At 36.9% G+C, this 12,788-nt stretch overlaps 1 protein-coding gene across 1 annotated transcript in view; it reads right to left on the reverse strand.

Annotated features, from left to right (window-relative positions):
• stxbp5a (syntaxin binding protein 5a (tomosyn)) overlaps positions 1-12,788 on the reverse strand; it is a 105,625-nt gene that overhangs the window by 24,735 nt on the left and 68,102 nt on the right. The window contains exons 8-13 of the mRNA XM_088001830.1: positions 8,645-8,768; positions 5,492-5,570; positions 4,568-4,722; positions 2,124-2,196; positions 1,761-1,908; positions 336-403 (exon numbers count right to left, since the gene is read on the reverse strand). Coding sequence (XP_087857956.1) covers positions 336-403; positions 1,761-1,908; positions 2,124-2,196; positions 4,568-4,722; positions 5,492-5,570; positions 8,645-8,768 — 647 coding nt within the window. The remainder of the gene's footprint in view (positions 1-335; positions 404-1,760; positions 1,909-2,123; positions 2,197-4,567; positions 4,723-5,491; positions 5,571-8,644; positions 8,769-12,788) is intronic.

Genomic DNA, 12,788 nt, shown 5'->3' on the forward strand with positions numbered 1-12,788 from the left:
TTCTGGAGAGAACCTTAACCTCTGCAGACTAGCAATTGAGCACATTTGTGAGTTTTCCTCTGGGATTAATAAAGTATATTCATTCATTCAGTCAGTCAGTCATAGAGGTGAACAGAAAGGAATAAGAGAGGAGTTCTTGGTGTCACCTGTGCACTAAGAAAACCCTGCTTCTGCTGAATCTTATAACGCATAAAAAACAAAACAAAAAAAATCTAAATTAGGTGCCCGCTGCGAAGGAAAATGTAAAAATCGTTCTCGCCGAGTTGACCTAAAGAGTGCAGTTAAGGCGGAAAACAATTGCAGCATCACGTCAGTGACGGTGCTTCTCATCTTACCCGGTGATGATGATCTCGGAGTAGCTCTGTGTGCCCTGTCCCCAGTTTCCGCCACTAATAGGCCACTCCTTGATGAAGAGAGGACACACACATTAGTTTAACAGGTATGTCAACGAACAGCTGTCGCTGTGCACACCACATCTGCACAGAGATGTCACGATGAACGTCTGCATGTGTGAATTTACAGATGGCAACACGCAGAGAGTCTTTCGGCATCTCTCTCAGTGTGTCTTGCAATAACACATTATACACCTCTGCGAGAGATTGCGTGTGTGTGTGTGTCAGTGGGGGGTCAGGCTCTCAAGTCTTCGACACACACAAAGGTCACCAGTATGACTCATGGTGATCTTCATATGAGAAGGCCCCCCTGCAGCTCAGTGAAGCTTTTCTTCAGCAGAAAGAAAAAAAGAAAAGAAGAAGAGGCTAGGCTGCCAGTTCAGGTCAGTGCATTCTGACATTTCCAACAGAAAGCCGAACAAGGCGACAAGGAAAAGAACATAAGCATACATAATGGCTGAAAGAGCAGGAGGGGGGTCTGTCTGGTATGATATAAGAAAGGCAGAAGAGAATGAGAGGAGACTGGAGGTGTGCAGAACAAAAAATAGAATTGCTGAGAACTAGTAGATTTATGCATGTCTTGCTTCACGACGACATTAATTAATATTACTTTAGTTATAATTAGATTGTTGAGATTATATTGGAGTCCAATTTGTAGTTACATAAAACTGCCCTTTAATCCTTGCAACTTTATTGTTTTTGGAGTATGGCATAAAGGTTAGAAGGTGTTTTTTTAAATAATTTACATACATAATTTGTATATTATGAGTCAGTAAGGTATAAAGGGTAAAAATTAAAATCAGCACATTTTATAACTCCCTGGTTTGAAATAAAGTCTAAACTGCTACATCTATGGATCTAAAATATTAACTGAGTGATTTAAATGGGGACATTTGTTTCAATACTTTTTGATTATAAATGAACACAGTATAAAAATTGTAATTGGAAAACTTGATAAAACAAAATATTTTTGTTCATTTGGGTTCAATTATTTTTCTCTAAATATATCAAATCCTTAATTAAAAACATGTTTTTTTTTTATTTCCTCAGGTTTTCTTTGACTCCAAGTAAATCATCTGAAACGATAAAGTATCACAAAAACAAAAGAGGATAAGTAAAAGGGATAAGTGTGTTAATGAAACAGTAAATGCTGCTGTATTGATTCATACAATATACGCGTCCTGATCATACCGAGAGTGAAAATGCATTTCCTGCAGATGTGTTGCTCACAGGATCTCTGTGATTTATTCTCCTTCTCTGAGGAGGCTTTTAAAGGTTTTGTTATCCTTTTTCTCTTTGATATTGAAAAAAAAAAAAAAATGAAAGAGGCCTTTATCAATGAGGTGCGGTAGCTGTTCTTTACGGTACCTTTTTGCTGTAACCCTGTCGCTTTTGCCGCGAACCAACGGAGTAAAGTGCAGGAATCAGGTCCACAGGGCAGTCGGCAAAGTACTCACAGCAGGTTACAGGAGACTCGTGGATCGTTAGAGGATATGGGTTCTCGAATATGGGGTAACTGTTAACAAGGTCGGAACAAACACCGATCACACAACTTGTTATGCCTGAAGTGGTTCCACGTTGACAGAAGTGTTAAACACGCTTGCTTTATGTACATTGCATTTTGGAATATGACAAGAAAAAAAGAACAATAAATGGAAACAGAGGTACTCCCAGGACAACTTTAGTGGTCAAAGGAGCTTTAAATAATGTAGTTAAGAAAGTAAGACTTACCCATTTTGTGCAAGGTCGATCACCACTAAATCTTTTTCTAACAGGACCACCACAGCGTAAGGCTCCTGAAAATCTGCAAAAGTTAACAGATGGAATCATTTATTAAACACTTGGGAGAACGCCCCTGATTCCTACAAACCACAGAAGAACGAATCTTGCATAGAAAATTCGAACTGGATCAGTCTGTGTTTTATCTGGATAAACCGTCTTGAAAATAATTTTGATTATAGATTTTCATGGAAACATGTAATCTATGAACAATTCACAGGCTCAACCTTGTAGCTAGTACACTGGCACCCCATTCAAGCTTGTTTTTGTAGTGAATGTATGCAAATATTTAATCTTTAGAGACAACAGCCATCACTAAGCTGTTTCGTGCTGACAGCTGCTTAACGACATCAGCCTAGAGTTAAGAGCCTTTTTTTAGGGGACCTTGAAAAAGTTTATTATTTCCTTCGTTTTTTTTTCTTTTTTTTTTATAAAGGAATAAAAACAGAAAACTGGCTTTTTAGCATTAAATTGCTTTTTGGCATCAGGCTTTCTCTAAACCTTATAATAAATTGGTAACACTTTATTTGAAGGGGTGTCCGTAAGACTGATATGAAACTGTCATAAACATGCAAAGGTGCTCTAAAAGTTGCATCAAAGTGTGAATTTAGCATGAATCAGTAAATAATGTCACTTTTAATGCAAAGTTTCATTAAAACTTGCATTAAAAGTCAATTAAATGTGTCAACTTTGCATTAAAAGCGTCATTATTCACCGAGTCTTAAGCATTCATGAAGACTCCTACATGTTCATGGCAGGTGTTATGTCATGTCTAAGACAGTGTCGTGTCTTATGCAGGTAACCTTCTAATAAAGTGTTACCAACAAATCTACGTAGTATTGCATTGTAGGTTTATTTTCATCATAGATACAGCTGCTTGTTACACTGGAATGTCTGAATTTGAGGTAGCTTTACAAACATTTCCACTTAAAAAAGTGAATATCGGGTTTCTATATTTTCTGAAGTATAACATTGATAACGACTGTCATGCTGGAACTAGTCCAAGTTATACCTGTTATATAAAAAATAAAATAAAAAAGAGGTAAATCAGACAAGTATAAAGTATAAAATAGGAATGTTTTGAGTGGCTTGATGAAGGGTGCAGTCCAACAAAAATAAAAAATAAAAATGTTTTTGTTATTGAAATCCTTGTACCCTTCATTTGGAATTATATTCAAATTTCATTCATAATATTACCAAAAACCTGTGTGGTTTATAAAAATTCCCATGTTCATAATTTGAAAATTGTTAGACAGGCTATGCAAATCAGTTTGCAGACAAGAGAAGGCCATCCCTGACAATATAAGTGTTTTAATTTAAAAGTTAACTTTTTCTGCAATTCTCATCTGAATGTGCAATGAGTTATGGTGCCAACAAAATGATCTATGAGTGAAAACAGAAGTAACATGTTTCTGCAAATTGCTCTGCGTGAAGAAATAATGTCAACAGGAGCAAAATTTAAACTGATTAAACGACTGGCTGAAGGTTTTGAGTCAGATATATTCAGGAATAAATGACCTTTTTTTATATTTTACGTGAGCACATTAAATCTGGTTAATAGAGCAATGTATTTATGCTGACCCGTTTGGCTGTGCAGGGAAAATATTATTAATTTTTACAGGATCAGAGTGGCACATGAACATCAACAACAACAAAAAAACTACGTTACTGACTGTTGGGCCATGCCAGCAGAAACATGTCTTTTGAATGCATATCAACTAATACGATGCATGGGGCTGTGGAAGCCATTTATATTCCCCCTCCAGTGTTATTACACTTAGGAATACTGCATGTTCTGAAGCCAATTGTTGCCGAATTTAATGAGGATTTAAGTGCACACCATCACACACCATCAGCAGACGTGTCTTGTGCAGTAACAGCAACCCAGTTGTGACCATCACCAGATAAAAAAAAAAGCAGTGGATGGTGCCATCAGGTTCCCAGCGATTTAATGAACTGTTACATAATCTGCTAATCCTCCCTCAAACTGTACATGTGGCACATTACGTAGCAGCAGAGATTACACCCAGGATTACACACATTCAGCACCCCATGTTGTTCAGCAAAAAGGCCGGACTTGTTTAAACTGTTGACGCGCCAGCATTGGAAAGAAGACAATAATTCAATTCTGATGGAAGCCTTTTATGTACGAAGTTACGAAATTAAAATGGAACACAACATTTTGTTGTTCAGATAATGAAAGAGAGGTAGAATCCATTCCGTTGGGGAATTTATTGCAAAAAGCAGTAACACGCAGCGCTACAAGCAATCTGACATAATAAAAAAAAAAGACTGAAGAATGTGTGTGTGTGTGTGTTTGAATCCACAAGGAGCATGTAAATACCGCTTACAGATGTGCCTAAAGTGTGCCAGTTTTGACCAAAACGTACACTTACCATTAGGATATGGTGTCTCACATAGCGTGAGAAAGTCTACGATAGGATAATCCATCTCCAGCACCGCAATACTCTTTCCGTGCATAACTGTCAGACATGGCCTCCGTCCCACCGTGTCGTAGGACAGACCACCAGAGAATATAATGAAAGGGTCCCTAGATACATATAGAGGAGAAGCATAGCAACACAATATTTCGTCAAACTATTGCAACTGTTTTGTATATATATTAATCATGATGACCGGTATCAAGATGTACCAATATTTTTAATAAATTAAGAGATCCCAATCTAACCAGTTTCTCGCTCTATAACAAACAGAGTAGCCGCTGTGCCTTCACCCCACCTGTTGCGGCACGTTGCTGCTCAGCTGGTAGAAAGAAAGCTGCTACACGTTTTCTATGTTTGCAACAATAATGGACGGAAATATTTCCCTTAGGAAAAAGCCACAGTCATGCTGTGAAAAGCAAACCTCGTCACTCTTGTTAAGGTAAGTGCATTTTTAAAACTGACCAGCTGTATGTGGTCCAGACGTTTTCTGCAAGGTTGTCATTAACATTTGTCACCTTAATATTAGCTAATTTAAAAAAAAAAAAAAAAAAAAAAAACTTTAGGTTATAGTGAAAATATCTAATATCAATACATAGATAAATAGAGGTTTAAGTATTTTAAATATTGCGTATTTAAGAAACTGGGTACAAATGATTAAAATCACACTCCTAGACTGTGCCATAATTGGTTTAGCTAAAGATGAACATAATTTTATTCAGAAACTTTATTCTATAAAACATTATTACATAGCATGGGAAATGCAGCTTAGCAGCTTTTAACCCATGTTAAGGAACTTGCTGTGTTATTTGTCAACTGTGTATGCTATTTTTGGACAAAAAAAAAAAAAAAAATTCTTGTATGTAAGAGGGAGCCTACCCATTTCTCGTTGTTTTATATTCCACTTTAAGAATGGGTTTACACGGCTCTGGCTTCTTTCCATCCTTGGGCTGTTTTCCTAAAATAGAACAAACAGAAGTTACTTTACTTTGCCCGTTCGTTGCTTCCTCTTCTCCTCCTTTCTTTGTGTTTCTCGTCATTTAATTTCCCCCCTGAAGCAACACTTAAAACGCTGGGCTGAACAGTCGTAACAGCAACAGAAGACTTCTACAGCAGAGGAGAGGAAGACAACGATGGATATGCGCTGCAGAGGTCTGATGTTTGCTGGCGATTCTGCCGAGACAATCAATTTTTAAACCTCAGGGGTTTTCGAGTGTATAGGAAATTCGAATGCATTTAGATTTTTGTATAACGATAAGGCATTGAACGTAATGACTCCTGATGTTCCAAGGTGATCCCTCCCACAGGGCGTACAGAGCAAATCTGTTTAAAATAAAGAACACTTTTAATAACGGATATCAAAAAAGACAATTAAGGAGGGACTTAAAAGCCTTACTTAAATGAGTCAAAGGAATTTGCATAATTGCCCATTAAATACCAAAGTAATTACGTATGAAGCAGTGAGGGAAACAACTAATTAAAAAGCTGGTATGGTGAAATCCTTTCTGCATTTCCTTGCATACTAAAAAAAAAAGCTTGAAAAGTCTAACTTTTTCCCTTTGGTTTAATTACTGTCTTTGTTCTCGTCTAGACTTTTTTGCTCTCTGACTTGTTGACACTCCCACACAACCTGCCCCCCCCCTTTTTTTGTTTGTTTTGAGGTCCAGAAACTGTCAAGGTGTTCTGTGCGAGTATGTGATGCAGGGAGGCAGAAAGGTACGAAGTGAAACATCTTCATACGAGTCGATTTGTATTCAGAACGACATAAACAGAGCGGCGGCAATGGAGTGCATGTATTAAGGCACGAGGTACAGCGAACAGAGGCGGATTATAACCGAGCTGACAATAGAACCTCTAATTGAAACTGCAAGGGAATTATGAGCAGGCAAATACGTGGAGGAACGCTTTCAGTGAGCACGCATCTAACAAAATGCATGATGCATGTTTAATGGACAGCTTGGATTTTGAACGAAAGAAAAACAACAGAATCAACGGCTGTCGATTTTTAGCCAAAAGGGGAAAGTATTATTTATTTATTTTTTTAGACAAAATGGATTAAACAAATAGATATGTTTGAAAAATAGGATATAAAATTTCAAAATATCTCAATGCAGCAAGTTCTATGAATACGTTGTGCACATCATTTCCGAAGTTAAACAACAAGTAATCAAGGCCATCAAGGTTTTCAGATGTGTGGAGCCAAAACAAACAAACGATAAAACAAACAAACAAAAAAAAAAAACTAATATTTTTATGACAATACCATTTAGCATTATGGTAAAGTAATGAGATATTCTTTAGGATAAAAAGATCAAGAATTTTTCCCTTTGAAAATACATACCGTCATTTAGCATACAGTAAACAATTGGAGACAAAATTGTTGCAGATTATTAAGTAAAAAATTATAATCAGCAACAATGTGAACTAAATCACAAAATATAAACTTTGTTAAAAATAGTTGCCTAGTAAATGCAATTCTTCCAGTCCTGAATTTGCTAGTTTTTGGGTTGTTTGCAACAAGAATGACTGAAAACAGCTCAAAGGATTTTTTTTTTCCCCCCTTCTTTTTGCTTCAGGAAAATCTGCTGATGAACTACGTCTGTGGAGAAAAAGGGCTGCATGGAAAAGCAAAAATTTACTTACAGGGGATTTGGGTAGTGTGGATGAGGACAAAAGAGCCAGCTAAATATGTCCTAGGCATTTCAGTTCATGTTCCCAGGTAACATATAGCAGGGAATCCACCCATGGCAACATCCTGCTTTGTTTTAAGAAAATTAGGCTCCTAATTAAATGCTGGCCACTCCAACTGTGGTGAGGTTGTGTATGAAGAATGTACTGCCTGTGCTTCTTTTCATTTGTTTCATTCTTGCTGGGAAGAAGTAGCATTATTCTGACATGACGTCTACTGTTTAAGAGGGGGCCTCCAGTGAGTGCAGCACACAATGGATGAACACTCCATCTACTACGATGATGTTGCAACTCTCTCTTTCCATTGCAAATGTTGACCTGGTAATGAAGTAACCAGGTTAATATGCCATTACTAACCTGGTAATTGTATCATCAATGAAAATGACATGAGTGTCTCTCATTCAGACACTCATGTCATTTTTTTTTTTTTTTACATAAAACTCAAAAAGTTTTATTACAAATGAAACATGGCAGCACACAACAAAGAAGAATGAGAAACAGGACTAACTGGATATGGAAGAATCTGTGATCAGCTGTGAAAATATATAACAATTCCTGTGCATATGCATTGTATCATATTGACCCTTATAAAATCATTATGTAATAGGTCAATTTCCAGGAAAAAAAAAAAAAAAAAAAAAACTTTTAGGGATGATTTGTTGATTCTATAAAATAACTGAAACGCAAATAACCTTTTGCTCAAGACATTATTCAATTATTGCTTATATTACAAATAGCAACAGGGCATCATGGGCCTTTCTGGACAGACAGTAATAACAAATACAGTGGAAGCTCGAAATACGGAGGCGTCCGAATGCAAATTTTCTGAAAACAAATGTTTAGGTTGTACTTGGGCATGTGATTCAGGGCATGGGAAGACTGCTGGACGGCTCCCAAGAGCCTGAACTCTTCCTAAGATTTTGAAACTCGGGTCCAGAAGCAATTGTCTATGAACTGTTTTCTTAAAGCTCTTTGGATTGTCTAGGCCTTGCGATATCCTAGCGACCTGTCCAGGGTGTATTTAAAGTTTCACTGCATATCTATATCTTGGGAAAAGCATGCTGCCACAAACTCATATTGTATTTTCATGTATTATTTGTAGATATTCATTTCCTATCGAAATTTTGAACATTATACCAATTGGTATTTGTCGCTAGTTACATCTAATATTAAAAACTAAAACTGACATACATATTTCCTTATGATAAATGGATCATCAAGTTGTTAAACCAGTTAACTCTGGGTTTCTGGAGAGTGCCACAGAGCATGTGTTGGGAGCAAAATATTAAATAGGTGGGTGACGTTGTGAATGAAGACGCAGCTCGTGAGTCTTCATCCCCTTACCATGCGGTGTGATTGTCTGTATGGGTTTTCCTTGGCCTCTGATGTTCCATATGGTCAGAGTTCCATCTGAGTGACTGCAAATGAACTGTTTTCCCTCGTGATGCCAGGCAACTGAGTGGATAGCCTAAGAAATTACAGACAGAAAGGCAAAGAGAATGGGGGAGGTCAGGGGAAAGTGGTTGAACAGGACAAGGACGTCACGTGCCACCATGTCCCTTACGCCAGACGTTTGCTGCAGCGCTGAAGCCATACGGTACACGTTACTTGTAAAAGGTTTAAAAGCCTGTGACTGTGTGCTCATGGACAGATGGTAGATGAGAGGGGGAAAAAAATGGCTTCTGAATTGTTATTATGGTACGCTACAGTCAGAAGAGTATTTTAAGAGCCATTTCTTGATCATGATAAAACAAGAGATGCTTAAGGGTTATTATTAGCAGGATTGAACTTAAAACATAAGGGTTTCACATCATAAATGTAAAACATGCTTGAAGTAACAAAAGGATCTGTATGTAATGGAATAAGACCACATCACATGGTGTTTCACATTTCAACATTTTGTATTTGAACTATTACATGTGAGAGGTTTATAGCTAAAGTGAAAAAAGATTACCAGTTAAGTCTTGATTGTGTTTCAAGTTTAAAAACTCAAAACTTGAAACTATTTACCACATAAAACAAACAAAAAAATGTCTTAATTCTGTTCCTCTTATATCATTAATCATAACTGTTGTGGCGTGTCTAGCTTACATAGTTTGCTGAATTTTAAGAAAATAACTACAACAACTGATATGGGAAAATGACTGCTTTCATACCACACCAGTAGTTTATTTATATAGTCTGCTGTGTTAAATTTCAAAAGGAACATATCCTTTCAGAGAAAAAAAAAATTAAACCCCCTCACTTTTCCCACTTACTCTAAAGCAAAACGAATAATGTTATTTTGAAAATATCCACAACCCACCCAGTGTTTGTAGGTCCGTAACGGATTTAAACATTTAAAAACAGCTACATAAATCTTTACAACTATTATCAGGAAAAAAAAAAAAAAACTCAGCATTTTCTTTAACATGAGTGAATTTCACAGTAGTAAATTCAGTTAACTCAACATGATTCAGAATTAAACACACTCATCTACAGGAGGTCTCACAGCTGAGTGCATAAGAGAGCAGAAACCAAGCAATGAAGTCACAGGAGCTGTGTGTTGACTGCTGAGACTGGATGGTGTCAAAGCAAAGAGCCGGGTAAGAAAGAAGACGTTTTGGCAGGAGGAATCTCTGCCAAAAATTGAGTGATCTCAATTTTTGTGGACGTGACAACAACCACTAGGATGCTGCCATAGATGGCCCCCCCACCAAACAGTGTAATAAGGAGACAAGAGTATTGATCACAGACATGACCAATAATCCAGTGTTCACATAGGCAGAGCTTGTGTGTTAGCTTATACACTAATCTTAACATACTGAATGGAGTAAGTCCATGTTACTCAACATGCTTGTAACTCTCCACATGGTATTGACTACATTGCAGCTTACTTGATGTTCATTTTTAGCATCAGAATGCTGGGTTCCAACCAACGGGAACACTTTGGCAAGCCCCGTTTAAATTTCTTAAGAAATTTCTAGTTCTACAAATGCCATCATCTTATACTGGAGGCACTATTCACTCTTTATAAATTTAATGAATTAGTGTCTCAACACAGAAAATGGATTTGCAGCTCAGAATGAAAAAAGCTTCTTTTTAAATGTTTTTTTTTTTAAGCGTTGTTAGGGAGTGAATACAAATTTACACAGTAAATTTACACAGACTCTTTCCTTTAAGTCAAGGAAAGAGTCTAATTGATACAAAACAACACAGAGTTATTTTCAAACATGATTCCTTAACATGTTATCTAATAGCTAGTGATATTTGCTCCTGGAATTTCCTTATTTCCTTTGTATGAAGATTTGTTGTGCGTGGTAAAAGTGGTGGGTTCAGTGAGCCGCAGCCAAGGAAGAAAGATGAGCTTGTCATCAATTCCCCACAAATGAATCACTGGAGTGCTGCGCCAAATGGCATGGATGTACTCCTGTAGGTGTCCTGAATGAAGTGTGAAGAAATTTCTCATTTTGCAAAATATATCTGGACTACACGCTTTTGAAATAGTCCCAAGTTATCCATGACTAATTCAGTTGTTTCTTCAAACATTCAGAGCTGATTTTTATTTTATTTTGTAATCAGAATTTCACGGTGACACTGGGAATGACAGACACTTGAAGATATTTCATTTTGCCTTATTTGTAAACAATTTCTTTTAAATTCAAATTTGCAAACTACCTATACCAAAGCAACTGGTCAAACATGAGATCGACTCTTAAAGACAAGGCATCAAACTGAAAGACCTAACAAAAAAAATCGATCATATTTTCATGACCAAGATCCTTCATTCACACCATCAATAGTTTCCTGACAGGCAACAAACCTTCAGACTTCTAAAAGTCTGTTCATTTAGACAGTCCCAATGGGCGACAATCCACTACGCTTAATTGGAAAATGAGCAGGGTAATTAAAACACATGGTACTCATCAAATCAAACAATACCAATTAAAAAGACTAATTTCATGATTTATCACATTAGGCTCATTTCCACAGATTGGTCATTAGGGAAGAGAGAATACAGTCAACAGTCATTATAGTCACAGGATAACACCACACACTCACAGACACATGCACTTACAGCAAGGCTAATAAGCACAAATTAATATTGCCAAAAGAAACCAGATGCACGGCACAGACATCAATATTCCCAGCCTTAGCTGGAGTATCGTCTGGCAGCACTGTATCATGCTGGGACCCATAGGAGCTCTAAAGTACCACATACACAAACGTCTCGTTCAATCACTTCAGAGCACAATAGGCTGACCAAGAGAAAGCACTTAACGGAAAATGACTTTTTATTATTATTTTCATCCCTCATAAGACTGTAAAGGTTAGTCAGGTAGAAACAATAAGATTCTGAAGAATCCATTTTATTTTTATTTATTTATTTTTAAATTAGGATCACGTACTGGTAGCACTCAAATTGGAATCTAAAAAAAAAAGGTGGTTTTAGTAATAAAAAAGAAGAGGCAGATTCTTTGGATTGGATACATAGGTTAACATATTTCAAGATATTTTGTTTATTTTGACTTACAATAATAAAAAAAAGTCTAAATATTTTAGGATTTTATACAAAAAAAAACAGCACATTACATAAAACCAATAAAAAAGCATTTTAAATACATACATACATTCTAACACTATAGCCAGGGAAGGTAAGCTACAAAATCTGGATGTTTTACAGAGTGTTGCATGCAGGCATATTAATGGAAAGCTTAGCTAAAGAAAAAAAACTCTGGTAGAAAAAGTAAAATCCTTTAGAAGTTTGTGGAGCAAAGCTCAATTTAGAAACTGAATGGAGTCTCCCAAGCCAAAGACCATGGCAGGACCTGGAGACAATGTCAGAAGCATCTTATTTGGGCTAAGAAGAATAAGAACCAAACTATTCCTCAGTTTTCCAAAGTCTGTCTTTTGGATGAAAGTAATTTTTGCATTTTGTTGCTAATCAAGTCTCAAAGCCTGGAAAAGAAAAGCATGCTATGTGCTGCTGTTTGTACACTATCTTTAATCAGGTCAGCAAAGCGGAAAAATTCAGAGAGCTTCATACTTCCCTCATTTTACAAGAAGGGGGAATCATTAATTGCCACAGTAGTTTCATGGTAACTGCGGGGTGGTGTGTGCTTTTGACTTTTGATTTTTATTTTGCAAATTTCCTTTAAAATTTGGCTCATAATGTAAGGTGACCTTTAAAGGTGCTTATGAGATGCATAATAGACTTTATAGAGAGACTGATTTCATTTTCCAACAGGACTTGGCATTTGCTTACACATAACCACTTATACCCGTTTTAATGACCGTGGCTTCACTGTGTTTGATTGGAGGATCGTCAAGAAGGAGATAAGAGACATCAAAAGCAATAAAGCAGAAGAGGCGAGGGCAAAGGAAGCTGGCCTGTTACAGGCTAATCACCTCCACGCAAAACCTCACTGCTGCACTTATTGATGCAAAAGGAGCTTCAACCAAGTATTAAATGCGGTGGAGGACTGGAGGACAGCGCTGAAATCTCCTG

This window comes from Poecilia mexicana, unplaced genomic scaffold (genome assembly GCF_051168715.1).
Source record: "Poecilia mexicana isolate PSO_F unplaced genomic scaffold, ASM5116871v1 scaffold_21, whole genome shotgun sequence".
In the NCBI taxonomy this organism is placed as follows: Eukaryota; Metazoa; Chordata; class Actinopteri; order Cyprinodontiformes; family Poeciliidae; genus Poecilia; species Poecilia mexicana.